Below are 27797 nucleotides of genomic sequence, written 5' to 3' on the forward strand. Positions count from 1 at the left end.
GTATTGGGGCTTCCTCGAATGGGAACAAGTCTGCCGCTGGAGAGACCGCGCCGACCCTGTCAGACAGACACATCCAGACCTGTCATGTCTTCGGAAATACAATACTACTTGGTACACTTTGGATGTCTACCTAACCTACCACACCCTTCCTTTTCGTGCCACCACCCCCCCGGCACGCACCTACATCGCATCCATCGCAATCCATGACCGCCCCGCCCACCTACCGGTAGGTACCACTGAAGAAGAAGGCGCGCGAAAGGGTAGGGCAGGGGTCCAGCGGTAGGGAGCAGAACGATTTGCATTCATGACAGCCCTTCATGTTGTGAAAAAAAGAAAGAGAAACAAGTTGAATTAGTGGCGGGGCTGGCAAAAGTGGAGCAGTCTGGACTTTGCACACAAAGAGACGCAATCGTAATCGCAATACGGAGTACCATGCCACAAATACACAATACCAACCACAGTGCACACCAAGCGCCCGGCATGTCAAAAGGCCAACACGCTAATTAACCGAACCTCTCCACAAGTCTAGGCGGTGCTGCGTGCAGACGCAAACTAACTGCCCAGCTGTCACCAATCAATAGGCTTCCACAATCCAAGTACCTGCATTTTCTTTTTTTAAGTGACTCTTGATGGAAGGGTGTGGGACAGGGATGATAGGCTCAGATACACGCAGAGGGGGGAAAAAACGAAACCCCAGTCCCACGCTAGAACGAGAGTCTTGGCGATGGAAGTGGACACTCTTTTTGCCGATCTCTCTTTCTTTACCTTTATGTTTACTTCTCTCCACTATATGGGGACAAGGGGTGTCTCCAGGGGTTAAGGGTTAAACTATAAAAGAAGAAAAGAGAAATCCCCTGCCTATCGAGAATCTCACAAACAAGGACATGGGAGCCTGGGAAATCAAACATTTCCGACAAAAGCACGACACAGGATGAAGCAAAGTAACAGTGACTGGACAAATAAAATCCCAGCACAGACTTGAACTGACATAGCTATGTGATGATAACATCGACATGGAATATGCGACGGGCAGAAATTTCCCGAGTTTTTTTTTTTTTTTTTTTTTTTTTTTTTTTTTTTTTTACCGTCAATCCGTATGTATCTTTTGGGGTTCCATGTACGTATGGTGCGGTAAAGTAATGCGTCACCGTACCGGTACGTATTCCGAATCCTTCTTTTTTTTCCGCCTTGGCATTCAATGCACTGGGAGTAATGATCCCGCTTGACAGCGAGATCCCCCAAGCGACAGGCGGGTGACACTTGATTTGGTTGGTCGCAAGTTAAGTTCATTTCATCCAGTTGTGGAGATCGATCGACGTGGTACCATCAGTCACACTCCACAGAGCTTAAAGATCGTCGTAATCTGGAAATGGAACAACAAAAGACTACAAACAGAAATATACGAAGTAGGTACAGAACTAGGCAAACATACTACGAGTAGGTACAAAGAAAAAACAGAAAGAATAAGAAGAACAAAAAAAAAAAAAAAAGATAACTTCCAAGAGCTGTCTTGATCAATTGCTGCCGCCTATGCATCCTTCCGATTAGCCGTTTGCAAAATTATCCCTCAATAACCAAGGGATCAATGATTGTTGGGGCTGTGTCGCTCATTTTTAGTTCGGCATCCTTGTTTGCATATTCTTTTTCAGGAACCAGATGATTGACCACTGGGGGAACTTTTTTTTTCCTTTGACGGGAGAGCTGACGATGGAAATTTTGACCAGGGCCGGCCAGCTCCGCCCCCCTAGCCCAGAAGCGGGCGCTACTCTGTTAGGCTACATGCAAGTCCGCGCTAATTCGCAAGTCTTCCAAATCCGGGTCCCGGTCGGCTCGTCGGGAAGCACACAGACATTTTTGAAATTGGTGGAGGCCAACTTCAGGCTCGCACTACCGTACAAACCACCCTTGGCCCCCCCCGCCCCCCCTCGCGCGGTTTAGTGCAGAAAGGCTGACTTTATTCCAGTATTCAATTTTCTTTTTTTGATTGGTAGGATGCAACCACATGCAAATTTTTGGTAATTTGTGACGGTCGTTCAGAGTTCTGACTATAGCAGAAAACCTGAATCGCCAATTCAGTTACTTGGCTGAAATGTGAAAACACGAGAATTTAATTAGAAACCAGACTAGCCCACACGATAGTGGTTTGGTTTGACCCTAAGGGTTTATTGTAACGTGGATCCCAGCAAACAGCACCAGTGCGCGGCTACGCGAGGTTGACAGGCCGCGGATATGCGACCTGTCATTGATACTGTACCTTTAACAGCAATTAAATACTAGGAACATGACATGGTAGAAGCGCCAGGTCCGCCAAGGTCCTGCAGAAAGAAGCCACCATCCATGCGGCCGATCAGGGAACACGTACCACTAGTAGAACACAGCAAGTTGTTAGTTGCCATTTGATTATTTTCGCCAAACAGCGTACGTTCCCAACCGCGAGCCCAAGATCAACTGCATTTTTTTTCCCCCGTGGCGGTGATTAAACGTTAATCTAGCAAGTCATGTCCAGAACATGAGGAGATTGGATGAATTAATTTTTGGTTTGTTTGTCTCCTTTGTTTTTTTGTTTTCTTTTAACCCTTTCCTGTTTGCGTTACTGCTCGGCGGATTCTCGCGTGAGACAACTTATTGGCATATTTCGGAGGCAGAAACTCCTGGAAAATGTTACCCGAATTTCACTGCTCAATCTCCGGATTACAATTTAACCGTACAATGGTAACATTGACTATTCCCTCTCACGGATTCACATGTGCACATGTTAGATATCATTAACACCTGAAAAAAAACTTGTCTACGCGTCCACCTACAAGTCTCGGTTAGATATGAGTTTCAGCATGAGAACCAGATAGCCCGGAAATTACTCAATTGGCAGACAATGTGGGAACCACATTTGTCGTTATTCAGGTACGTTGTACTTCTTGTGTAGGTATACTATACTTTTTCCAGGCACAACGGTTAACATGGGCAAGGTTGCTCCCAGTAGTTTCGGCTGGTGATGATACTAAAAGTATACTACGATTATACTCCGTAGGTTTTATCCAGTTGGCGGCGACCATTCGGGTACCCGGCCCAAGCTTCTTGGGAAGCTCCTTGGTGGGGAGGACCTTGACGGGATTACTATGGTAATGTCGTCAGGTCCAAGCACACCTTCCTTTTTCATGGATCTTTCCTTGTCGCCGCTCCCTTCCACGACACAACGAGTCAACACTGGCTCATCCCAAGTCTGCCCCCGTGTTTGAGGGCGGTAACTTTAATCATCTCTTGGAAATCATCATCCATGCCCCCAGGGGACCTGAAGCATCACCTATTTAACAGTATACCTCGTGAGGATTTTTTGAGTCGTGAAAGTAAACCTTCCAAGGTGACAATGGCTACTGGACTTATGACATGCGTAGGTACTTTGTAACCGCATTTTGGGTCTTGGCCTTCCTAGTTGAGTCTAGGTCAATAAATACGGGTTTCGGCTGCCTTGGACTAGCCTAGTCCAGGTACTTGCTTTCAAAACCAAGCATTGAAATAACTCCCGGGACGTCCATTCTCTGTACCGTACTATCGGCTTTCATTAAGCTTAGGCAGCTAGGAATTTAGTGTCTCTTTGTTCCTCGTAGGGCTTGATTCACCCCTTTATGATTTTCTTCTTGCATTTCGGCCCGTTGAGATGATAAGCAACAGGGCAGTGCCCGGGTGGCTTTTCTTTTTCTTTTGTTTCCTTGGTATATGTGTATACGTAATTAATCCGTATCTGGGCTTGCTGTCGCCGGGTTTAATTTGAACTCCTTTACACTTGGTCTTTGCTGGTGTCATGCCAAAGATGAATTACAGCAGCATCGCCGCAGAAGAATGATATACGTACGGCAAAGAAACAAAACAAGACGCTTTGTGTCCGCCCTTTCTAATCTCATATCTCGCAAAAGATTAAAGAAAGTTTCACAACAGCAAAGTCGTTTTGAGTATCTTTGGTGTGACGAGTCTCACTTATCCAAAACCTGCGCAAATTTGAATTTGTCTCTTTTCCTTTATCGTCGCACATGACGATGCTTTCTGTATGTAGTCTATACCACGACACGGAGGCCTAGAACTTGGGCGCGTTGATTACAACCATCACGAAAAGCTTTTGCCTCGGCTCAAGAAACCATTTCTCTCGGTCTTTTTCCTCTGATTTTTTCCCCCTTCTATTCTCGTGGTCTAGGTTTATCAATAATCATGCATATGGTCTAGGTTGTCAGATCATCAGATGCCAAGAGAATGGCGGAGGTTTCTTGGGTTGATAGAGGGCGGGGGGCCTAATGTAACCACATCTAATATGACAGATGGTAAGTTGCTTACTGGTGATTCGCGCTTTCAGAATCGATAAAATCTACGCGCCAATTTAGGGCTTGGGAATCCTTCGAAAGAAAGTCGACGAGGGTGCTCTGTTCGGGAATGTCGTCAGGCTCCGAAGCAGCCGGTACCCCCGGCGGCGGGAAGGCTGTGCATGGCTGTGCCTCTTGTTCGATGCTCGCGTGCAGACTAGCCATCTTCGCACTAAACTTGGCTGATACTATTTTCAGTGTATAGCAAGCAGCTCCATCCGCGATTGAGTAGACTCCACATACTTCAAAGAGAACGATTGCGAGACGCTTCAACTTTGACGATCGCACATTGTAGATATTTTTGGTTTTAAAGATTTGGCATGGCAGATAAGCTGCAGCTGTGTCGCGAATCTGGTCAATCCTGCCGTAGATCTTTTACGCGCAGTACAGAGGCGTGTGTAAGTGTGCAGGGTAGGTAAGCTGCTAACAAGAAGAAAGGTGTCCTACAATGGATGGTCTCGTACGGGATGTGGGTGGTAGCACGTGCCAAGATTTCCTGCTTGAGCTGCGTGTCCGTTTGGAGCTTCCTCCACAAGCCTCACGTCACAAGAAGCTCCATCCATGATCCGCGAGGTGGACACCTGTTTGAAGCCAGCAATTCAACGACGACAACCTCTACCACACACGACAGAAACAAAATCACCATTTTTACGCTCCCATATTAATCAAAGACACTGCAACAATTCCAGGCAACAAATCCCTCGACCACAATGGCACCGAAACGAGCCGTGACCCCATCTAGGCAACCCGCCGCGCCCGCCGTCGCAGCCACACCCACTCCAGCCAAGGCGCCGAAAGCGTCGTCGTCGTCGTCGGCCGCAACCTGGGACAAGACAGTCACCAACGTGGTTGATCACTACCTCAAGTCTACACCGCAAAGGATCAAGCTCCTTGACGTTTTCCTGGGCTTCCTGGTCGTAAACGGCGCCCTGCAGTTCCTCTACTGCATCCTTGCCGGAAACTTTGTAAGCATCGTCCGAAACCGGGATATGGATGCGGTTTGATGCTGTAAATCTCAGGAGGTGGATTGTTATTTTGCTAACCAATTTGTTCTCCCTTTTGCAGCCCTTCAATGCCTTCCTGTCCGGCTTCTGCTCAACCGTGGGCCAATTCGTCTTGACAGGTACACATTTCCGCCCCCACTCCCTCCAGCGGATTCGAATTAGTGAATCCCTTTGCTGATTACCACCTCCGCCGGATTTAGTCTCCCTCCGAATCCAACAGAACCCCCAGAACGCATCCGACTTTCCTTCAGTCTCACCAGAAAGGTAAGTCACCCCCTCCCTCTCGATTTCTAAATTTACCCCACGAGAATTCCAAAGTTGTAGGGGATATCTGGGCTGACGCAGCCCTCTCTCGAACAACGTTGTACAGGGCATTCGCCGACTACATTGTGTGCAGCTTGATCCTGCATTTCTTCTGTGTCAACTTCATCAACTAGGGTATATTCTGCGGGGGTTTCTCGGGGTGTTGTTGGTGCGAGGGGATCATTAGGGGCGAAAAAGGCATTGCATATCAGACGAGACCCGATCATGGCTCGTCTGCTATCCGCGGATACTTGTATGATGATTAGGCGGGCGAAACATATCACAGAGGGGGTATAGAAACGTCCTACTGCTATCACGGGGAAACATGAAATCGGGCCATGAGCCAATGGACAAAAGAGCCACACAATGGCTCAGGGTCTATCAGGTTCTACGCCAGCTTGGTACTGGAACAACATATAAAAAAGACATCATGACAAGTCTATGGTTTACACTTTCTGCAGTGCCGCTCAACCCGCATCCTCCCCTTCAGCCACCTCAGTCTTGGCCGCCGCCGGCGGAGGCGGCACAGCAGCCTCGCCAGCCTTGGGTGGTCCACTACCGCCAGCACGCGGCGGCGGCGCGACGGGTGTGGCCCGCCCGCTCGGTGCATTGTCCAGCGCCTTGCTCTTTGCCTCCTGCTCCTTGAAGTAGTCGTCCATCATGCCCTTGCCTCCGCCCGCGCCGTGGTGCCTATCCTTCTTCTTCCCCCTGGGCGGCGCTCCCGTTGTCGTCGTCGCCGCAGGAGCAGCCAACTGCGCCGGGACTAGGAATTCCCCACCACCCTCGTAAGGCGGTTGCTGCTGCTGCTGCTGCTGCGGTGGCATTGATGCATCAGCACCAGGAACGAATATGTTTGCTCCGTCCGAGACGAGCGGTGCGCCGTACTGCTCGCCGCCGCCGTCAAACATGGTCTCGCCGGGCGCGTTGACGGGCTCGCTGAGCGGGGCGGGGAGGCGGTGCAGGGCGCCGTAGCCGAGGACGCAACCGAGAGCGCCCTGGCCGCCCCAGTCGCGGCTGGGCTGGATGGAGAGCTCGCGCGTGACGTCGTACTCGTTGTTGTAGACCCAGACGCGCAGGGGGCGGCCGATGTGGTCCTCGACCAGCTCGCCCAGCCCGCCCTCGCCGTGCAGGACGCCGTCGGGCGAGCCGAGGATGTAGTCGCTGTAGGGAAGCAGACCTGCCTGGTCGGCGGGGGAGTTGGCGGGCACGTCGAGAACGTGCCAGATGTTGGAGACGGCGGAGAGAGGGGTCCACTGCAGAGTCAGGCCCAGGGACGGAGCATCGACGGGGACGGGGATCTGGAGGGCGCGGGTTCGTTGGCCCTGGCGGTGGTGTGATGGGTTTAGCTGGCGGTCTATTTTTTTTTTTTTTTTTCTTGGTGTAATTTATGTAGTGTAGCATAAACCGACTTACCTTGGCACTCCACAAGCCCAGAGTTACTGTGCCGCCGGCGCAGTTGCGAACTTCCTGGGCAAACAAGCGCGGGTCCGGATTGTCGAGCATGCGGCCATTGATGCCGACGACAAAGTCAAACCAAGGCTCAATCTTGAGCTCGAGATTGTTGTTGCGCAGTACCTGGAAGCCAAACTGGCCATAGGTGCTGTTGTCCTTTTGGGGCACATCCCCATCGAGACGGGATATGAAGCGGTTAAGAGCGTTGAACATTGTGGTACAGGCCGAGGCCGGCTCGATGTATGGTGTTTTTGTTTTGTTAATCCACAAAATTCAAAGACATGTAGTATTATTGTTTAAGTTGGCGTGCTTCTGATTTTTTGTTATTTGAATATCACGCCGTTGGATATCACCACATAACATGTAATTGCCGCCAGCTGTCACAAAGCTTGACCTCGTTCTGGGTTTCTGACGTCTTGAGAAGGTCCGCCCAAACTCCACACCAGCCTTGTAGCTGTGGGGAAATTGGCAGCTCTCAGTGGGTCCTCGCCATGTCCAGTCTTTTCTCAACTTTACTTTAGATTTCGTCGTGACGGACTAGATATCCAACGTGAGTGCTATCAATAATATTTTCGCCGGTTTTATTGGGCCTTGTATTGAATCTTGCTCATAAACGAAACAAAATCTAAATCACTTTTTGTTTATCAATCGGGCCTCCAATTTGTAGGGAAGACTTCAAGGAATGGGCAAAACCCGTTGAACAACATACCGCACATAACAAAAATTAACACCCTATCTCATTGCTCATTTTTTATTTCAAAAAAAAATATTACAATGCAAGAAGCGCCTCGACTACCCCTGACAGAGCGTAGTCCTCACTACAGCAGTGTAGAAGACGTCCCAGAAGATATACGCAAGTAAGCAAGCACAATCAGCTCAAGATCCATCGTATAACTCTTGCAAGTGCGAGGGGGGAGAAGTTTCACAACCAGATCAGAATCGACTCGTAAAACAAAACAAGTAAAAACAAAATCAAGAACTACAAAGAAGAGAAAGTCCAAAGAAGAAGCTAACCACAACACAAAAAAAAAAAAAAAAAACCACCAGATACTGGCAACAACGCTACTCCATCTTCTCTTGGTACGACTACGACGTCCGGCTGACGCACGACGCCTGGTTCGGCGTTACGCCGGAGCCCGTGGCGAACCAGATCGCGCAGGACATGACGGCGTCGGGGGCCAAGAAGACCGTCGTGGACCTGTTCGCCGGCGCCGGCGGTAACGCCATCGCCTTTGCCTTGGCCGGCTCCTTTGACCGCGTCGTCGCCATCGAGCGCGATGCCGACACCCTGGCCTGCGCCCAGCACAACGCAGAGGTTTATGGGTGCGGTGAGTGGATCACCTGGGTCCACGGTGATTGTTTCGACTTTTTGGCTGCTCAACAGCAGCAGCAGCAGCAGCAGCAGCAGCAGCAGAAGCATGGCAAGGGTGGCGCTGCTTCTTCTTCTGCTTCTTCTTGTTCATCTTCTTTACCCCAGAACCTGAGGATAGACCCCAAGACCACCAAGATCTTCGCCTCGCCGCCATGGGGAGGCGTCGACTACGGTCAGCAAGACGTCTTTGACCTATCCACCATGCAACCCTACAACCTTGACAGGATCCACGCCGCGTGCAAGGCCTACGATCACGCCCTGTACCTCCCGCGGACCAGCGACCTGCGGCAGATCTCAAAATGCGTCCCGGACGGTCAGAAGATCGACGTTGTGCAGTACTGTATGGCTGGCGCGAGCAAGGCTTTGGTTGCCTATATCCCCGGCGCTCGTAGCTGATGCTGTCTTTTACTCTAATTCTCCTCAATAACCTGCCTCCAAATCTACAAGCATATTTGATATATATATTCAGCCGGACACCCGAAAGACATGATAAAATAATAGTAATATTCATTCTACGCACGCAAACGCTAAATCGCCGACACCCAAAACCTACAAGGCCCTGACGATGCTCCTCTCATCAAACAAGTCCTTCAACAGCCCCTTCACACACCCTTCCCAATCCAACGGACCCATCGCATACGTCGACTCGAACGCATAAATGCTCAGCTGGCCAAAGAAAGGCCGAAGGATCTTGGCCACGAGCTCATCCCGCCTCTCCAGGCTGACCTCATCACTGATGCCTCCAGGACCCAACATCGGCCTCCTCCGCTCACCGGTGGCGACGTCGACGAGATCTGCCGCCCCCGCCATTCCACTAGACCCCAGCTCCTCCGACAACTCGTCCACGAGAGCAACAGGCTGGTAGTGCGCCGAGCCCGGTCTGTGGACCGCGTCGATCGTGTCAGTGACAAACAGCCACTCGTGCAGTTGGAAGTCGTCGGGTGCCACGCAGATCAGCACGTCCAGCAGCTTGCATGCCTGTAGCACGCTGGCGTTGTTGTAGGTGTCGCTAGCTGCGCTGTGGTCCGGCGTTGCCACGCTCGACATGGCCGCATGCAGTTCCGCGTTGATGATCGGCCACAGCGGTGCCAAGTGTACAGCGCTTGTCTTGAGTACGAGCGCCCGCACCACCATGAATAGCTCAGCCCTCGTCGTTGATGATGGAGATGACGTGGCCGTCGCCCCTAGAAGCTCTACCAGCTTGTCCAAAATCAGGCCCACCTCCGTTACGAACGTATCGGCCGCCGAGGCGAGAATCAGAGTCGCGATACGTCGGAGGTTGAGCTGTGTCTTCCGATCCGATTCCAGTCGAGCCGATGTTGCACCCACACCGAACACTATTCCGGCAGTCGTGGGCGGAGCAATGCGTCCGACGATCTCAGGCATCCTATCTTTATCACTCAGAGTCCACTGCCGCAAGAGACCAAGCCAGTCACTCTGCACAAGGGCTAGTGGGGAGTTAAAGAACCTCGGATCGTTGAAAGCGTCGGCTACGTCTTTCTTCCAAGTCTTTTGGTTGTTGGGTAGCCTGGCGAGTTCCTGTAACAGTATTAATGTGCTCTTGGTGACAGTGTCAGGGAACGACTTGGATCTCAGAGTTGGCCCAATAACATTTGTGGAAATCGAGGCGGCCGCCGTCAGTACCCGATCGGATTCCACCAGGATCTTGTGAAGGCTTGGTACAATTGAGGACAGAACCTCTACCACATCTTCGGCTCTTTCATACGCGCCCTTGGGAGGTACATGCTTCTGGAAAAAATCGGGAGCTCTCGACTTTTCCGGTGAACCGAGCTCGGTAAATGTCATTGGTCTGGTGGTGAAGAGAGCCGTAAGGAGGCGAAGGAACAGGTCCTGTATATCAAGTCAGTTTAGGTTTTTTTTTGGTTTTTTTTTTTTCGGGACGCGCCAAATCGTCAGAGTATAATCCGTGAATAAATAATGGGAAAACTCACCCCAAGCTCCCTCCGCATCTTTTTCTGCTCTCCAAAGTTCGTGTTATCAACCTTCTCCCCCAGGATGGCCGCAAACTCCAGCAGGCTGGGAAGCGTCTGTCTGTGCGGGAAAGGGTTCCCCAACAGTTCTTTCAGGAAGACGATGCAGTCTTGCCAGATCTCTTCCATGGCATCATCCTCGAGTGAACGCGCGTACTCGACCAGGAATATCACTACGTCGAAATCCTGCAACTCTACTGTCAGTGTTGACTTGCGGGACGAGTCAATGGCTGTTGGGTTCGTCCGGCTGTAGATGGCGTTAAATAGAGCCGGGATGGTATGTTTGGGCCGCGAGCTGTCCAGAGCAGGCAGCAGGTTGAAAACATCGGCCTGCTGCTGCGTCGCGCCCGGCGATCCCCGCCATATCTCTACCACTGTCTCCATGCACTGCAGGGGCTCGGCTGTGAAAAGGTGCTCAAGCAGCCTCCTGGCCCGGTTCCTCATCCGCAAAGATGTATAGTTGAACGAGGCCGTACTCGCGAGATCTTGCGTGCCCACATCCGGCCCCTGACCCCACGACCAAATTCTAAAGCACATGCGCACTGCATCCTGGAACGCAAGAAGTACAGTGAGCCTGTCATTTGCAGTTGCGCTCCTCGACTGTGGGGTGTCTGACGAGAAGATGTTGCCGAAGAAGCCTTGCGGCTGCTCCGGGCCCTTGACGAGGGACACGCGTGCCTCTTCTGCCATTAGTCGATCATGCCCCTTAGCCAGCACCTGCTCGAGGGCGTTGAGTAACGAGATCAATGTCGTTTCGGGTCCGCTGTTTGCTCCCCCTTGGAGAGTCCCACCTTCTTTGAAGAGTTTCTGAAGCCCTGACAAAGTACTGCCGATTTGTCCACATAGAGTTTCCACTAGTGGTATGAGTACTTGGAAGATAGAATCCGAGTAAAATGGCAAGCATTCACCGAGAAAGCTAACCCAGCTGTCGAGAACAGCTCGGCTACTGGGCGAGCTTAGTCCTGCCTGAATACATCTCAGTAGAGCCTGCGGTGGTCCAAGTGGTCGTCCCACAACATCTCCAGTCCCTGAGTTTTGCCCCATTCTTGCAGGGTCGACGACACTTGGCCGCTTTTCAGATATCGACGTTGGCGACGGTGGCTGATCTATCAGCGTCTCTCGCAGTTTAAGTGAAGCAAAGACTACGTCTAGCAAGAGCACTTGCACGTAAGGATCTGAACCAGTGAGGCATCTCATGAGCTTCTCTATCAGGATGTCATCCAGGTGAAGCTCTGCAAGCGAGACTGCGTAAGGGCTCAGAAGGATTTGATGTAGACACGCAAGTGCAGAACGGCACAAGTGCGTGGATCTGGCATCCAGCTCTTTGTCTTCTGCCGAAGCTTCCGATATAACACACCGCATGCAGACTTGGAGAAAGAAGACCAAAAGAGATACACTGTTATCCCCATCTGTGGCACATATTTCCTCTGTCAGCAAGCTGCCTTCCCTTAAGTCGAATTTGTACGCTTTCTTAGACTTCAAAGGCTTACCGTCTGATTCCTGCTGGTCATTAGCCTTGTATGAAATGGTGCGTTTTGCCAAAACAGCCCAGAAATCGCCCGGCGACAAGCGCAAAACAGATGAGAACGCCCTCATGTAGTAAAGACATAGATCGAGATCGTCATTACCGGAAAATGAAACGATCTTGTCCATGTCAGAGGCAGCCTTGTTGAGTTGCAAGAACCCAAGACTGAGAAATTTGCCGGCCAATATTGAGAAGAGTCTGTTGTTGACTGTCAGTTAGTCTCGATCAATAGGTTTGTAGGAAGGCAATGTAACCCGGCACTCACCTGTCAACCCCAATCAAAGTGCTAAGCCAAGTCTTTGCACTCATGAACTGTTGGGTCCCTTCATCCAGCAACGCATCAAGAACTAAGAACAGTGGCCGTGTGAGCATTAAATGATAATACTCAGCCCCTGCAAGTCTTGGTTTATACACTTTTGTATCACCATGAAGACGTGGCGTCCGAGGTGCTTTGCGGTCGGACGCAGTGTCTTGTATTGTATGTGTCCATAATACACCGAATGCATGGCCATAATCAGCACCTGGTTTTACTAGGTTCTCTTTGCTTTCTTTATTCGTCATCAGGCTGGATATGGCGGCCTCAACATCCCTATTTTGCGAACCCAGTGCAGTCTGAAGCTGCCACAGGCTACGGGTCGTTTCGACGTGATATTTTGGTTCCGGGCTAGACAAGTATGCCCAAGCATGCCGCACAAGCTCTGGTATAATATTCGAAAGTTCAAGCTCGGGGATGCGTTCAGACGACAAGAGTGTTGTAGAAAGAACCAGTATTGAGGAAAAGGCAATGAAATCCAGTGGGGTTTTTGATGAGAGTCGATCATGCATGGATATCAAAAGGTTCTTGACATCAAATGAGGTCTTGGGGCTCGTCTTGTTCAACAAAAGAAGCAGCATCCGACTCTTGATCCCGAGTGCTGCTCTTTGGCTTTCAGTATGCAAGGCTTCACAGTTTAGTGAGCATGCCTTGCCAAGGAGTAGCTCGCCTGTGCGCTGTGTTGTAAATGGGGCGGGGATGACTTCCAAACTCCCTTGCTCATTTACATAGAAGTCCTTGATTCTCTTCAGTATGCCGAGAGTAGATACATCAGTGGCTGATTCGGATTCGGCTTTTTCTGATGACTTTCCAGCCGACACTGAGAATGCTCGCTCCGGAACAAGGTCTATCAAATCGGTAGCTATTCCAAGCGCCTGTGATGTCAAATTCTTGTCTTCCTCTGATGGAGAATCGCTCTTCACCCTTTCTTTGGCATCCTCGAGCATGCAGAGTATTGATAAGGCTGTCAGTGGCGCATGTGTGGTCACCATTTCCTCCTCTCTGACGTTAAAATGCGATAAGACGAATCTGACCAGGGCCATCTTGTCGGCGCGCTCGGCGGCTGTTATGTTCCCTGGGCCGATGGCGGATGCGATTAAAGCAAGAAGCTCCCCGAATATCAACCCGCTCTCTACTCCATCGAAGAAGACACTGGCGCTTCGAAGAACCTCGCTGAAGTCCGGCTTTGAGAGTGCAGTAGTCTTGTACTTCCGCACACTATCAACTATCGGAAGGAAGAGCTCGGGAACCACAAGACCCCCGATCTCCCACCTGTCCATTAGAGATAGACATATGCGATATGGTCGGGCCCTTTCGATGGGACTGCCTTCCTCGCTGGTCTTGATCATAGCCAATAGCGATCTGCTCAGAGCTTGCAAGCCATACTCCTCGAAATACCCCGTTTTCCCAGCCATGCCACCAGCATGGTTATCTGAGATCGAGTAGGGCGACTCCAAGCCATTCTCCCCTTCCATGCTAGCTCCTGTCGGTTCCGGTCCTAGTAGCCAAGCCCAAAGCCTCCGGTTGAGACTCATCTCTCGGCGCGTTACTACTCCGGAAGCTGCACGAAGAAGAAGCTCAAGGTCGGTCGGCTTGACTCGAACCTGGAGAACATTTGCATGAAGTGGTACATGGGACACTAGCAGGTCCAAGTATCCCCGTTGCACCAGGAGATTCTCATCGCCCAACCCAGCCGCAAAGCACCTCAGTAATAGTCCAGGTTCGGGCGAGGTGACCATCTGGGCAAGCTGGGCTGTTGTCGTGTCCTCAATGCTTGTAGGGGTACTGGCCTCGAGATTCAACGGTTGGCCGAGATTCGGTAGGTTTCGCACCAGATAAGCCAGAGCTCCAGCCCGTCTGCTCTGGCTGGTGATGGAGGCCAAGAAGAAGCATTGCCAGAAGAAAGAATCACCTGAGAAGTGTACGCGTGTGATTTCTTTGCTGTTGGGTGGCCGTATTGCCGTCTTGAAGCGTTCTAGCAGCTTCAGAGTCTGCTCAAAATCCTCTGCGGTTTCATCCTCCAGTCCAGGGAGTAGGGCCAGCACAATAGACTTCATTGCCGGGCGCAAGGAGCGCGGGGCCAGGTCTAAAAAGTGACTTTCGAGTAGTTCGAGGAATGGTGATCTAACTGATAGGGAGGCGAAGGACAATGTCGAGGCCAGACCCGGGAAATATAGAGGGAGGTCCCGGGAGAGGCCCTCCTTGCCTATCATGGTGAAGACATATTGGTAGACCTCGAGTGTTTTCTGGTGGACGCCGGAAGGAAGCGAAGGGTTGAGACATTGCGAAAGCCGTTTTGCGACCAGTGATTTCGAGGGGACAGTGGTGATGGTGTTCGGTCTTGCTTGCAGAGCCTATTCAGGTGCGAAGGCTGTGTCAGTTCGGGGTAGGCCTTTTTTTTTACTTTCTATTATCAGCAGTAGTGTGGACAGAGCGACAGACCTTTAAAAGTCGGTTCAGGAAGGAGATATAGTCGGCCCACTCCTGGAGAGCCGTCTCGAATAGGGCGAGTGTCCTTTCCACGCCCGAGGCGTATTTTCGAAAGGCTTTGTCCTTGGGAGCATCATCTGCATTTGTGTGTTAGATGTTATCAATATGCTCCAGTGCGAAAGAGAAGGAAGAGATATGCAGTACATACCAACTCCCAACTGGTTCCTCCACTGACGAGGTATCGGTGATTCGCGCCCAGAGCTCTCTGGGGAGCCTGGAGCGAGCCCTGGTTCAAGAGCCATTACAGACAACGTTACTCTTTGCAAGCGAGTGGAACGGAACCATCAGGTGTCCTGGATGTCTATTCCGGCCGTGTATCATTTCGCCTTGGTCACATATCAGGGCAATTATCGAGGCATGGCTCATCACAAAAAGTCGGATAGGATCAAAGGTGGCAGCTCTCTCACTTCGGTACCACGCTGATGCACACTGTACATACAGTACAGTACACGCATACAGCTTCGGTAGCTCAATGCGCCGCCCCACAATCAGGCAACCCGCCAGCTCCCCGCCGTTGCAGGGGTCGTTTATCGATTGTACCTTGGTGCTGAGACGGGCCACATCCTGTCATGTCACATGGGAGATGGGTCCTGATCTCAACGTCAACTTCTTAACTGAGCCTATGTCGTCACCCTCTTTTGGCGTAAATGTTCCTCCAAATCCCATTTTGAACCCTTTCAGAATGAGCTGCGACTATATATCTGGATCTTAAACCCCCCAAGGACAAATTATGTCAATATTTCCAATATTGAAAATGAGCGATTGAAACCAATGGCCTCTGAAGGCAATCATCAAGTCCAGGCAACAAACCCATCCGCGCGCCTGACCTGACCTGACCTGACCTGACCTGACCTGACTTGATTTCATTGCGGAGCAAAGCCACATGACAAATCGTCAACCACAAAAGCAGTGAAATATTATGTTTGACCTGAGAGGGTTATATCACAGACATGGCTCAAGAAGACCATGTTCCTGATAGTGCCGACTCCTCGATCACGGTCACTGCTAATAGCCCCGACCCTGCGACCTCGACCCCAACTCCGCCTCCGCCCCCACTCCCACCTCGGCCCCGCCAACCAACGTCGCCCGGGAGCAATACCGAGACGTCAAAATTACAGTCCGGTCCGACTACCGCGATAACTCCCATCGATATTCAAACCCTCTCGTTTCCCGATGGTTCTCGCGGTACTTTCTCCACCCCCGGAATGCGGGCTGTCTCGACTCCTGCGCCGACGTCTCCCAGCGGCTACTCAACGCCCGCTAGCAACATTGGCGGCCTCGACGATGCCATGAGCGTCATGAGCTTCGCGCCGACGCTCAAGCCCCCCGGTGATTTGGCCAGCTTGATTGAGGGAGAGATCAACCGCAAGAGCCGCGCCTGGCAGCTGCTGAGGTCACAGTCGGCCAGTGTGCAACCGTTTGAGGCCAGAGGCCCGAATTCCGCGCTTCCGATGGATCAATTGACTGGCTTTGAACATGAGTTCGACGACGTCAACTCCACCAATGCACTGGCAGATTCTACAACGGGCTCGGAGGATGAGGAACGTTTGCGGCTATGGAAGGCCAAGTTGAAGCATTACATGATTCTATCGTCGGCCGGAAAGCCGATCTGGAGCAGGCATGGTGACTTGAGCTTAATCAACTCATACATGGGAGTCGTCCAAACCATCATCTCTTTCTACGAGGGCGCTAAAGACCCGCTACAGGGTTTCACGGCTGGTGATGCCCGCTTCGTGATATGCACCCAGGGGCCCTTGTATTTCGTTGCCATCAGCCGCCTAGGCGAGAGCGACTTGCAGCTGCGGGCTCAGCTCGACGCTCTATATATGCAGATTCTTTCCACCCTGACGCTGCCGACGTTGACCAACATCTTCGTCAACCGGCCCTCTTCCGACCTCCGCAAACCCCTCCAGGGCACTGAGTCGCTTCTCTCGGCGCTGGCAGACAGCTTTACAAAAGGGTCTCCATCCGCTATGCTTGGCGCTCTTGAGTGCCTAAAGCTCCGCAAGTCCCACCGACGCGCCATCAACAACGCATTCCTCAAACAACGCTCTGAAAAGATTCTTTACGGGTTAATAGTCGCCGGCGGGAAGCTTGTCAGCGTCATCCGCCCCCGCCGCCACTCGCTGCACCCTTCCGACCTGGAGCTCATCTTCAACATGCTTTTCGAATCAGACGGAATCCAGGCTGGTGGCGGTGAGAACTGGATCCCGCTCTGCCTGCCTGCCTTCAACAACAGAGGCTATCTATACATGTATGTCAGCTTTTTTGATGACAAGGATCTCGACCCCACGCCAGTTCCCGAGGCAGGATCACCACCCCTACCGACCCAAGATGAAATCGCCATCGTCCTCATCAGTCCCGACAAGGAGTCCTTCTTCGAGCTCAAGGACATGCGCGACAGGGTAGCAGAGACGCTAACCAAGAATGGTGCCCTGACACTTATCCGGGCTGCTACCGCCGCGGGCCGGCCACGCGTCGAAGCAGTCGCCGGGCCCGCGGCTGGCGGCCAGATCGCCCACTTCCTGTACAAGTCACGCGCCAACGTCCAGCTGGTGGCCTCATCGTTCGACGAGCCCAGGTTCAACATGGTCACACGGCGCCGCCTCATGACGCTGTACCACGGCCTCCACTCCGCCGTGCACGCCCGCTATGCGCACTCGAGGGTGCTGCACCGCGCCGCCGCCGATTCGGTCAGCCTGGCATGGATCACGCCGGCCTTTGAGTTCTACTGCGTCGCCGGCCCTAACGCCTCGCGTGCCGTCATGACCCAGGGCGCAAACAAAATTGTGCAATGGGTCAAGCGTGAAGAGGAGCGGCTGTTTATTGTCGGCGGTGGCGTCTTTTGAAAAAGGGACCATATTGGTGGTTTCTTTTATCTCCTTTTGAGCCAAGGAAATATTTTTCTTTTCTATCTTTTTTTTATCTATATTCTTTGCCCGTTTGGAATGAAACATACCCTAGATATATCATGCATCAAACTTGCCAAGTATTAATGATACACCATCTGTGTCTATTGCTGACTCGAACTGCGAGAGTTAAATGTGCGGCTCTATATCCTTATCAAGAAGTCTCCGGTTTCCAAAGCCCCCTCAAGGTCACACTGCTAATATCTGTGCCATTTTTTTTTTTCAGTTTGGAGTTCACGTACTCAAGCCACGTTGAATCCACTTGGACCAAACAGAGCGGCACAGCGTCATAAGCAAAGCATACATACCATTTAGTCATGGCGCAAGCTGCAAGCGTAACTTACGACCATCCAATTCAATGTCAGACCTCACTCTATGGCACTCTCTCTGGACTCTTAATTAACGCAACCCTCCCTTGCCCACTTCTTCAAAGCCCCCCATCCAGACATGCTCGGCTTAATCGTCTGCATTGCTACAGTAAACTATCCCCAAAATCCCGTCACAAAGGGCAAGCAAGACAAACAAAAATGTCAGCCAGAAAGGCAATATGAAGAACTCCAATGATACAAAGTCTTACTGCTCAGGCTTGTAGTAGCCGAAAACTTGATTGAGCCTGCCACATTCATGGTATCAGGTCACTGGTGGTATTCCTTGAGGTCGTGCTTGAGGCCGTTTGTACATGTACAAACGAAATGTCTGTCTGGCCCCCTTGACGAGTTTTGAGAACCTCTGTCTAACTCTTCCTTTGTTATGCACCCTCGAGACTTCGGATGCCCTGCCCGACCTCAGCTTTTCGTTCAGGGACGAGGCCTCTCCGCTCGACGACAGCAGCTGGATTTCGTCAATCTCTCCGGGGCGTGCAGTGGGGTCGGTGACATTTGAACCTCTGAGCTCCTCTGCTAGGTCTTGGCCACTCCGTCTTGTCAGGGACTCGGTAAGCCTCAGCTTCATTTTGGAGAAATGTTTTCGTGGACCTCTATGCTTATCCGAACTTATTTCTTGCTGATTCAGAGAAGGGTGATCATATGTATCCGCTGTTGTAGTCGCAATTATAGTAGTCCCAGATAAAATGGGTCTCTCAAGGTGTGTATCCAAGGAATTTCCACGAGCCAAACCATTTTCTAAATCTGCTTGATACAGTGGTGGGCTTGTGGCCGGCAGAGACGCCGTTTCATCATAGTCCTCGTTGTCAAGACGATCGGTCTCGTGCCGAGCAGTGGCATCGTGAACGAGGCCGTCTTGAAACTCGTTCCCATCGGGATAACACTCCGAGATCTCAAGTATGGTGTTCGGGTATTTGGCCTCTGGGTGCCTCCTGACTGTACTACTATCATGGTTATCCAAGTGCTGCAGTGCATCCCGAAGTACCCTGAGTCTTAGTTTCCTCCCCTTCCTCAAAAGAGCCGGCGGCTTGTCAAAGCTCATAGTACCAGGACGATCAGTCTTGGGCGCAAAAGGAGATTCTGACTCTGGCAACGGTACCCAAGGCTGTTCGGCTGAAAACTTTGACACTGGGCTTGTCAGGCGCAGTCCACTATTCGAAGCATTCGACTGGACCTCAGCACTATCCGTTACTTCGGAACCGTGCGCCTCTTGGTCGATTGGATGAATCAAACTCCTGCTATTGCCTCCCACAGTTGACACAATGATGGGAGCCATCTGATTAGATCTCTTTTCATCATTCGAGTCTTCGCTCAGCAAGTCCGGGCTTGAAGATACAGGGTGGCTATCTCCAGGAAGTGCAGGCAACGCTTTCATAAGCTGAGGTATGCTGTTCCTGACCCGGAGCTCCTTTGCTGGAGAAATGGGCTTGGGTGCTAAAATTGGGGTACCGATCCGAGATGGGGAATCTCCTGCTGGTAGGTTCCGCCCACTGCTCTGGCTAATTCTCAACATAGCCTGATTTCTCCTATGGCGGCGCATCAGGGCTTGAGGATCATGCTCCCCACAAGGGGTTCCTTGGAACCCATTATTAAGTGAGCTGACGGATTGAATACTCCGGGACTTCTCGAGTAGGTTGTTTGATGAAGGGGAACGCCAAAGCCTGCTCTGTTTCATCATCTCATGCCTTCCGATGGACTCATCAAGGTAAGTAAGGCTCTGAGTCTTTGCCCGCTTGTCAGCGATACCTATTGGTGCACATTCACAGTGTAATTCTGAGTCTTGGAGCTCGCTGATAAGAGATCCCGGACCGGTCTGATTGGCACGAGGACTTGAAGCTGCTGTTTGCTCAACTGAGGAATCCGCAGAGCAAACAAGCGTTATCTCCGCTGGATCGCCGACAGTGAGACTCTCGATGGGATCCAACGGCCGGCGTACCGTTCCAGTCCATTGCGCATATTGGACCGACGAGATGGATCCGGCGTACGATGTGGCCGTTCGTCTTTCAATCTTGAATTTCTCCTGGTCATCTTCATCCGAGAAAGTTGCTTGAGGGCACCAGGTTTCCCTCTTTTCTGGCTGCGTGGTTGTTGGGAATTTAGCTGGATCTGTCTCAAATGGTATTGTTGGTGAGGGCTGGCTCCTTTCACGAGCTGCCTGAGGTCGTAGCAGTTCGATCACCGATCCAGCGTCAATTTGTGGTTTTGTAGCCAAGCTCTGCGTCCCAAGAGGTGTGGAAGGGGGTACACGGATATGAGGCTCCGTAAGTTGATCATTGCACCGAACCCAATTTTTTTCTGAGTCTTCATCTGCGTTTGGGGTTGATGGGTCGCTGATGGAGTGAGCGAATCGACGTTTGGGGTAGCTGGCACAGTCATCACTGTGGCCGAGGACGCGATGGGTGTTTGTGTTATGAGCTGACATTGGCACCAAGGGACTGCGAGACCGATAGCTGTTCTCCTGTCTGGGATAGTCGAAGTCTTCGGAATAGTCATAATAAAACGGTCCTGAGGGCACATGGAGATTCTGTGAGCCTGTATCTATAGGCGAAGAATACCGGTACTTGTCGATGATTGATCCAAAGCTTGAGTTCCTAGCATTCATATCTGTGGAGTCATAGTCACTGATCTCACTTGGTTGATGGACCCAAGGATTCACCGGTCGGCCATGAACATAATGCTCGTGAAGCCCTGCTCCAGACGATGATGTTCTTTGAGATCGATAGGAGCTTTGGCTAGGATGTGATCGAATGGGGCGGTTGACTTCTGACCTGAGGGACAGCGGGGGTCTTCGACGACTGCTTTGACGATATATCGGCGGCTGTCTATATGATCTATGATAGTCGGTCCTCTGCATGTGGTCAGTCGCCTATAGAAACAATTCATATGATACTTGACTCAATACCCACATATGAAACATGATCTATCCCAATCATCCGAGTATAATCAACATTCCCATTCTCGGTCAGAGCCGGCGAAGAAGGGCGAACCCCCGGCCGCTTGAGTCTCGTAGGATATGGGAAGGGTGAGCGTGGTCGTTGCAGGTAAGATGGAGAAGATCCGTGGGCATAACCACTAGAATGGGAATGCGGTTGATGGTATTGTCGCGCGCCATAGCTGCTTGTCATTGAATAGGATCTCGGGCCCATTTCGTCGAGCATGACAGGACGAAAGCTAGACCCAGACCTCTGGCTTCCCGATCCATACATTGATATAATATCTGATGTAGACGGGTCTCGGTAGGATGGTAGTCTTCTGCGATCATCCTCTCTGCAGGCACGGCCTCCACTCCTCTCAACCAACTCTGTCTGTCTTCTTGGCGTCAACCTCAACCCCTCATCCCAGAAGGCAGATCGCTGACGAGGGAGTTGATGGAATGTTGCTGAGGGCCTTATGGAGAAGGCTCCAATGTCTCCTGTTTCTGTTGTCGTCTTCAGCATGCTCTCGAGAGGGCCGGGTAAAGGTAGCAGAGTTGGATACTCGTTGGCGTCTCTAAGATGGGCTCGTGAACCTTGGCGTGACAGAGAGCGGGGCGTCGGGCGGGCTTGACTGTTATAGGCGGCGTTGAGGGCTCCATGGCTAGCAGCTCGCCTTGTAGCACGGATTCCTTCCATGATGATACATTTGAGGAGGGTACGAATGAATCCACAGGCTTCGGCAGAGAGCACCCAGGTCCCCGACGAGCAGCCTGCCCAGCAACAATGACCGAAAGCCAAGTGTGAGAGACTCGAGAGCCACGAGAGTTTTGGGTGACGCCGGCACAAATAAGATTATCAGGGTGAAGCAAGCAAGTAATGGGAACAATTTTGTGGTTACAACGGTGGCGGTAGGGAACACGGACAAAGACAAGAAATAGTATGAGCTCAAGGTGCATGGATGACTTGGTGATGTGGTTTGCTAGAGTTCCAGCATCTCGTCGAGCATCTGGGGCATGAATGCAAAATAAGGCAGGTTGAAGCTCAATCCATTTGGAACGATCGAGTTTCTCGAGTTAGGTGCTGGTCCGCTTGGTCGGTTACCTGCCTCGAATCACCTATCCGACTTGTCAGGTACCACCAATGCGGCCCGACTCGGCCGGGAAAGGAAGGCATCATCACTCAACAGCATACCTGCCGAGAGCAGCAGGATTCAAGAGTTCTATTACAAAAAAAGAAAGAAAAAAGAAATACGGCTTATTCGAGTCAACCTTGGGTACCTACCTCTACCGTACCTAGGTAGGTAGGTTACCTTACGGACTAAGGTACCCAAAAGTCCAAATATCTTCCATTTCCAAAATATCCTGCCCTCGAGCTTGAACAGATTGTGGATTACCTTACCTAAGGCGCATGTGGCTTTCCAATTGGAAAAGTGGTAGCTGAGCAAAGCTGTTTCAAGTTTGGCAAAATATACGGTGAGGCGTTGTCCCGACTTCAAATCAGGGAACGGACCAAATAATGTACCCAATTGAACTAGACAACCAGTGACACTGGTCATCATCTTATAAGATGTATGCTGGAGACAGACAGTAACTAGCCGACAGTAACAACCTTGGTGACGTAGATTTTGTTGATATTTGACATGGGGTAAAAGGCTACGTGTGTAAGCAACAAGATTATTAAGACTACCTACCCTACCCAGGTTTCTATAAATGGATGAGTGTTGAACCTACCTCATGTGCGCATGAGGGTTGGAATGTCGGGGATCGCGTAACTATTATCTATGACTACTCGCTGCAAAAGCCGTTTCAGTATCAGTGGTATTCATTGTTCAGGGATATGGGATTGAAGAAGTACAAATTTTTCTCCGTATGTAAGTAATTAGGGATGGCTGCTTACAACAGGGTTCGACAAAATGTACGGCTTGACCGTACGAGGTTGCCCTGATAGTGGCTGTGACATTTGGACAAGGGAGTTCGTTGCTATGCTCGGTAAGTTGTAAAGGCTGAAGAATACAGATCGTAGACTACGCTCGAACGAGTCTAGTGTAATCAATCGTTGTGGCAAGATTGACAAGCCTTGTCAGCCGGTGACATTCGGCAGTCTTTTAACACAATAAAGTATTGTACGAAGTAGTACTGGAGATAAAGTTGTAGAAGTGTTCAATTGCTGATAATTGGGCCTACCAGCTCGCGCAGGCTCAATAAGCCAAGGTAGGGCAGAAAATGGACCAACGCTCACAATTGTCAGCTTATCTGAATATAGCTGCAGATTACCACGAAATATGTCCCCAGAGGCCAGATATACCACACAAAAACGGTGGCGCCAAGGCCAGATATGGTTTCTTGGGTGAAAGCGGTGGTACACCGTACATGCCTAAAAATATTCTGCGATCTACAAGATCAGGGTTTTCTTTTGCCCATGTGGCTGTGGCTCTTGGTGCCGCACCCGAAATGGAAACACTCATCATCCTCCGATTTATAATACAAAGCAAAAAAAATAAAAATAAAAAAAAATGGAGGGGGCGAACGTGGAGCCCCTGGTAATCAGCCGCAGGCATAATTTCAAGGCTCTCTGCCGTTCTTGCCATAAAAGGACAAGTATCAGTTTGCGTTTTTACTTTGGCCTCGTTTGCATCTATAGTACTGGGATCTGGCTTGTCTAAACTAGGAAACGGAATGTTCTGTGTCCCAAGTTTGCGCAATAATTTGAGATGGTTGTAGGGTAATGCAGCCCGTCACACCACAAAGCTCAGACCGAGTTGCCAAGCATAATTTTGGCAAGGTTGGTCCAGCCTTGGCGCGGAATTGGTGGGGAGCTCTCCCCTTGCGCCGACCCCACTCCGTGCATGCGCCCACCTTAAATGTGCTGCCTTATACTGTGGGCTGAGTGTAGCAGACCGCGCAGCATTTACCCCAACTGGTCCCTGGAAAAAAGACAGGTGTCCTTCAAACCGCATTGGAACAGATCTTCAAAAGGCCCATAGCTTTGCATGTACGGCGTTTCCCACTTTGACTACCAGGTACAAAAGCCTCCAGTACTGAAGGTTTCCCAACAACCCTCCTTTCAACTCTTTTTCATTTCCTAAACTTCAATCTTGTACATCCAACCCAGTCGCACAACTGACGGTGGAACTTCAGTGCTGTTCCCGTTATCAAGCGCATTACATTCATATTTTTCCTCCATACAAGATGCATACCGTCAAGAGCCTTGCCTTGGGCTTTTTGGCCGCCGCCGTGGTATCTGCTTCAGATGCCGCCGCAGATGCCGTCGCAGACGCCGTTGCAGACGCCGTCTCAGATGTTATCCAACTGCAGCTGGACAGCTTCGACACATACGTCAAGGAAAACGACCTCGTACTTGCCGAGTTCTTTGCGCCGTGGTGGTAAGCTAGTACTCCGTCGTCCGACAATCTTCCCCGCATCACCCTGGTACCTGCCATCCGCACACAGACATTTTGCAAGCCTGGACAAGCACTAACAATTCGGTTTTATTTGACAGCGGTCACTGCAAGGCTCTCGCTCCCCACTATGAGAAGGCCGCCACCTCCCTCAAGGAGAAGAACATCAAGCTTATCAAGGTCGACTGCACAGAGGAGCAGGACCTGTGCCAAAAACACGGTGTCGATGGTTACCCTACCCTGAAGATCTTCCGTGGCCTTGACAACGTCTCCCCCTACAAGGGTCAGAGGACGGAAGACGCGTGAGTTGCTTATAACGCCTCCCGAAAAGCGTCGTACAATTAATGTTCCAATTACTGATCAAATGCAATTCTTATTTAGAATCATCTCGTACATGGTCAAGCAGTCGTTGCCTGCCGTTTCAGATGTTACCAAGGACAGCCTCGAGGAGTTCAAGAAGACTGACAAGGTTGTCGTCGTCGCTTATCTGTCAGTTGATGACAAGGAGTCGAGTGAGACCTTCAAGCAAGCTGCCGAGAAGCTCCGTGACAACTATCCCTTCGGCACCAGCACCGACGCCGAGCTTGCAGAGGCTGAGGGTGTTAAGGCTCCTGCCATTATTGTTTACAAGGACTTTGATGAGGGCAAGGCTGTCTTTGATAAGAAGTTTGACGTTGAGGAGATTGAGAAGTTTGCCAAGACCGCTGCCACTCCTTTGATTGGCGAGGTTGGCCCCGAGACATACTCCGACTACATGTCCGCTGGCATTCCTCTGGCGTACATCTTCGCTGAGACCGCAGAGGAGCGTAGCACGCTCAGCGACGCTATCAAGTCCATCGCCGAGAAGCACCGTGGCGCCATCAACTTCGCCACTATCGATGCTAAGGCTTTTGGCGCCCACGCTGGTAACCTGAACCTGAAGGCCGACAAGTTCCCCGCCTTCGCCATTCAGGAGACTGTCAAGAACTTGAAGTTCCCCTTCGACCAGGACAAGGAGATCACCACCGAGGCCATCTCCAAGTTTGTCGAGGACTTCGTCGCCGGCAAGATCGAGCCCAGCGTCAAGTCCGAGCCTATTCCCGAGACCAACGATGGTCCCGTCACCGTCGTCGTTGCCCACAACTACAACGATATTGTTCTCGACGACACCAAGGACGTCCTTGTCGAGTTCTACGCCCCTTGGTGCGGTCACTGCAAGGCTTTGGCTCCCAAGTACGAGGAGCTTGGTGCTCTCTACCAGAAGTCTGAGTTCAAGGACAAGGTCGTCATCGCCAAGGTTGACGCCACTGCCAACGATGTTCCCGACGAGATCCAGGGTTTCCCCACCATCAAGCTCTACGCTGCTGGTAAGAAGGACTCGCCCGCTACATACAGCGGTTCGCGCACTGTCGAGGACTTGATCACTTTTATCAAGGAGAACGGCAAGTACAAGGCTGAGGTTTCCCTTGAGGCCGAGAAGGAGACCCCGGTTGCCCCGGCTGCCACGGAGGCTGAGAGCAAGGAAGCCAAGGCCACCGAGGCTGCTGATAAGAAGAAGGATGAGCACGATGAGTTGTAGAGCGCTTTTTAGCGTTTGCCGCTTGACGTACACTTGATGATTTCCTTCTTATGTAAAAAAAATACCACGAGATCTTAGGTTACCAGAATGAATTTTAGCTGCACTTTTTTTTATATGGGGTTCTAGCCATTAGGAAGATGACCTAAAGAAAAGATAGTGTCTTTCTTATTTTAGATTGATTCGTTTTTGACCCATCAACCTGTCAAGTCTGAGCAAAGTAAAAACAAATAGAATTCAGGTCAGTTGAGCCTCACCTGCGAAACTTGGCCTGACCGAGGTGTAAAATACTTGTATTCCACGTCCCAAACCGCCCCCGCGTTGGTCTTGGCGTGGCGCAGGGGTTCAACACTTGCAGGTAGCTTAGTTGCTTAGTTCGCCACGGCATCCCTTCAGTGAAATGCACGAGTATTGCCGACTCAGACCGCCTTGTTAACCGCGTCCCACCCGACTCCAGTCCTCGCCTCCGCGCGGCCATTGTTGATTCCGGAGGGCTCCACCAACTTCCTGAGACCAAACATCAAGATCGTTGTCTGTCACCCTCACCCGCGAAACCCAAGAACCTGGGCCGAACCTGGGTCTTTTTTCATCTACCATACATTGTACACAAAATGTCATCTCGATTGTTCTCAGCTGGCGCCCATGTGTTGGGTCGCACGTCGCCGTTAGCTCGCAGCTTCCAGACGACCACACGGCGATTCGATGCTGTCTCGAATGCGACACTGCCCGCTCGCAAGCCCGTCGGTGCCTTCAGGGGAGGGTAAGTTGCTCAATTGGCTGTCAATTGGTCTTCAAACAGCCCTCACTCGTTCCTGAAGGCTTCATCTCAGTTTCAATTGCTCACGCGACCTGTTGCAACTACAGCCTCTTCGGTTTCCTTTTTGGCACAACTCTTGCCGGCTCCGGAGTATACTACTACGTGCTCCAGGAGTACAAGGCGGCAAATGACCTGCTGACAGAAGATATCTACGTGCGTTACTGCATCTGATAACTTTCCTTGTCTCATCAACCTGAAAAAAAATACACACATCAGCAGCATGGCACAAACACATACCTAGACGATCGTAATGGCCCTCTTTGCGCGAGACCAGCATCATCGGATGGTTCTCGAGTCCCTGCCCTCATTCTAGTCATTTACCGGCCTTGGAGCGGAAGCCACCATCCTCATGCTCCTTGGAGATCGTCCCGATGACTTGGCTAACTATCTACTGATTCGCATATTCCAGAACCTGCAAGCCTCTGTGCAACGGTTGAGCAACTACTTGACGACTTTAGAGGATCGGATAGAGGCTACGGAACGGAGGAGGAAATAGACGGCGTTTTTGGGAATCACAGCACGACTTTCACGGGTCGGGATTCTAGTTCTTTTATGTTGGGTTCAGAAACGGAGGGTTATTGTAGCATACAAAGGCTGCTGGAGATAATAAGTTCGATCTCACACCTGCTATCTGCACTCTCGGGTCCAGGAGGGCGCGGTATTCATATCTCGAATTGGTGATAGAGACGAATTACAGGCAATTTCTCTCTGCCAATGGCGCCCAGCGGCCGATGTGCTAAATATTTCTAGTTGGAAGCGGACTGTTTCAAGCAGTTACGGCTCCGCAGAACACTACGAAAGGACTAGAAGAACGTAGTTGTGGAGGACTGAACTCAAAGCCATTGGACTAACTTGTCGTGGTCGATACTACTTGGCGTTCATGCACGCCGAACACAGCCGGATCAAACGGTCAGAGGTGATTAAGTCAGCTGACTTCGTGAAGCGACAGTCAAGTTTGCCCCACCACAGTGGCGTTGTCATATCGCGCCTTTCACGGGAGATTCCTCAGCTATTCGTGGCTC

At 51.1% G+C, this 27797-nt stretch overlaps 9 protein-coding genes across 9 annotated transcripts; 5 read left to right on the forward strand and 4 right to left on the reverse strand.

The window, feature by feature from the left end:
* Window positions 1–3818: 3818 nt before the first annotated feature.
* Window positions 3819–4658, reverse strand: PgNI_03112 (uncharacterized protein; the record flags this gene model as incomplete). Its single annotated transcript, XM_031123167.1, has 2 exons — window positions 3819–4211; window positions 4324–4658. Coding segments are annotated over 2 exons (348 nt in total), but the record flags the coding sequence as incomplete, so codon positions are not given.
* PgNI_03113 (uncharacterized protein) lies at window positions 4650–7486 on the forward strand. Its single transcript, XM_031123168.1, has 5 exons — window positions 4650–5314; window positions 5415–5472; window positions 5554–5617; window positions 5724–6984; window positions 7075–7486. Exons 1-4 carry the CDS (start codon window positions 5060–5062, stop codon window positions 5788–5790), a joined length of 444 nt encoding a protein of 147 aa, XP_030984143.1. The 5' UTR covers window positions 4650–5059; the 3' UTR covers window positions 5791–6984; window positions 7075–7486.
* PgNI_03114 (uncharacterized protein) lies at window positions 6124–7321 on the reverse strand (the record flags this gene model as incomplete). Its single annotated transcript, XM_031123169.1, has 2 exons — window positions 6124–6978; window positions 7070–7321. The coding sequence occupies 2 exons, from the start codon at window positions 7319–7321 to the stop codon at window positions 6124–6126; spliced, it is 1107 nt and encodes a 368-aa protein (XP_030984144.1).
* Window positions 7487–7882: 396 nt separating the features above from the next.
* Window positions 7883–8876, forward strand: PgNI_03115 (uncharacterized protein; the record flags this gene model as incomplete). The annotated part of the gene is made up of 2 exons (XM_031123170.1): window positions 7883–7965; window positions 8156–8876. 2 exons carry the CDS (start codon window positions 7883–7885, stop codon window positions 8874–8876), a joined length of 804 nt encoding a protein of 267 aa, XP_030984145.1.
* A 119-nt stretch (window positions 8877–8995) lies between these two features.
* PgNI_03116 (uncharacterized protein) lies at window positions 8996–15152 on the reverse strand. Its single transcript, XM_031123171.1, has 5 exons — window positions 14948–15152; window positions 14752–14876; window positions 12262–14663; window positions 10433–12194; window positions 8996–10331 (listed from the first exon to the last, which is right to left on the reverse strand). The coding sequence occupies exons 1-5, from the start codon at window positions 15039–15041 to the stop codon at window positions 9030–9032; spliced, it is 5685 nt and encodes a 1894-aa protein (XP_030984146.1). The 5' UTR covers window positions 15042–15152; the 3' UTR covers window positions 8996–9029.
* A 597-nt stretch (window positions 15153–15749) lies between these two features.
* On the forward strand, window positions 15750–17648 carry PgNI_03117 (uncharacterized protein; the record flags this gene model as incomplete). Its single annotated transcript, XM_031123172.1, has 1 exon — window positions 15750–17648. The coding sequence occupies one exon, from the start codon at window positions 15750–15752 to the stop codon at window positions 17646–17648; it is 1899 nt and encodes a 632-aa protein (XP_030984147.1).
* A 690-nt stretch (window positions 17649–18338) lies between these two features.
* Window positions 18339–21702, reverse strand: PgNI_03118 (uncharacterized protein; the record flags this gene model as incomplete). Its single annotated transcript, XM_031123173.1, has 2 exons — window positions 18339–20939; window positions 21040–21702. 2 exons carry the CDS (start codon window positions 21700–21702, stop codon window positions 18339–18341), a joined length of 3264 nt encoding a protein of 1087 aa, XP_030984148.1.
* Window positions 21703–23968: 2266 nt separating this feature from the next.
* On the forward strand, window positions 23969–26173 carry PgNI_03119 (uncharacterized protein). Its single transcript, XM_031123174.1, has 3 exons — window positions 23969–24388; window positions 24505–24705; window positions 24785–26173. The coding sequence occupies exons 1-3, from the start codon at window positions 24195–24197 to the stop codon at window positions 25959–25961; spliced, it is 1572 nt and encodes a 523-aa protein (XP_030984149.1). The 5' UTR covers window positions 23969–24194; the 3' UTR covers window positions 25962–26173.
* A 184-nt stretch (window positions 26174–26357) lies between these two features.
* On the forward strand, window positions 26358–27793 carry PgNI_03120 (uncharacterized protein). Its single transcript, XM_031123175.1, has 3 exons — window positions 26358–26718; window positions 26823–26928; window positions 27185–27793. Exons 1-3 carry the CDS (start codon window positions 26570–26572, stop codon window positions 27269–27271), a joined length of 342 nt encoding a protein of 113 aa, XP_030985336.1. The 5' UTR covers window positions 26358–26569; the 3' UTR covers window positions 27272–27793.
* The last annotated feature ends 4 nt before the right edge of the window (window positions 27794–27797 follow it).

Source organism: Pyricularia grisea, assembly GCF_004355905.1.
Source record: "Pyricularia grisea strain NI907 chromosome Unknown Pyricularia_grisea_NI907_Scaffold_2, whole genome shotgun sequence".
Classification (NCBI taxonomy): Eukaryota; Fungi; Ascomycota; class Sordariomycetes; order Magnaporthales; family Pyriculariaceae; genus Pyricularia; species Pyricularia grisea.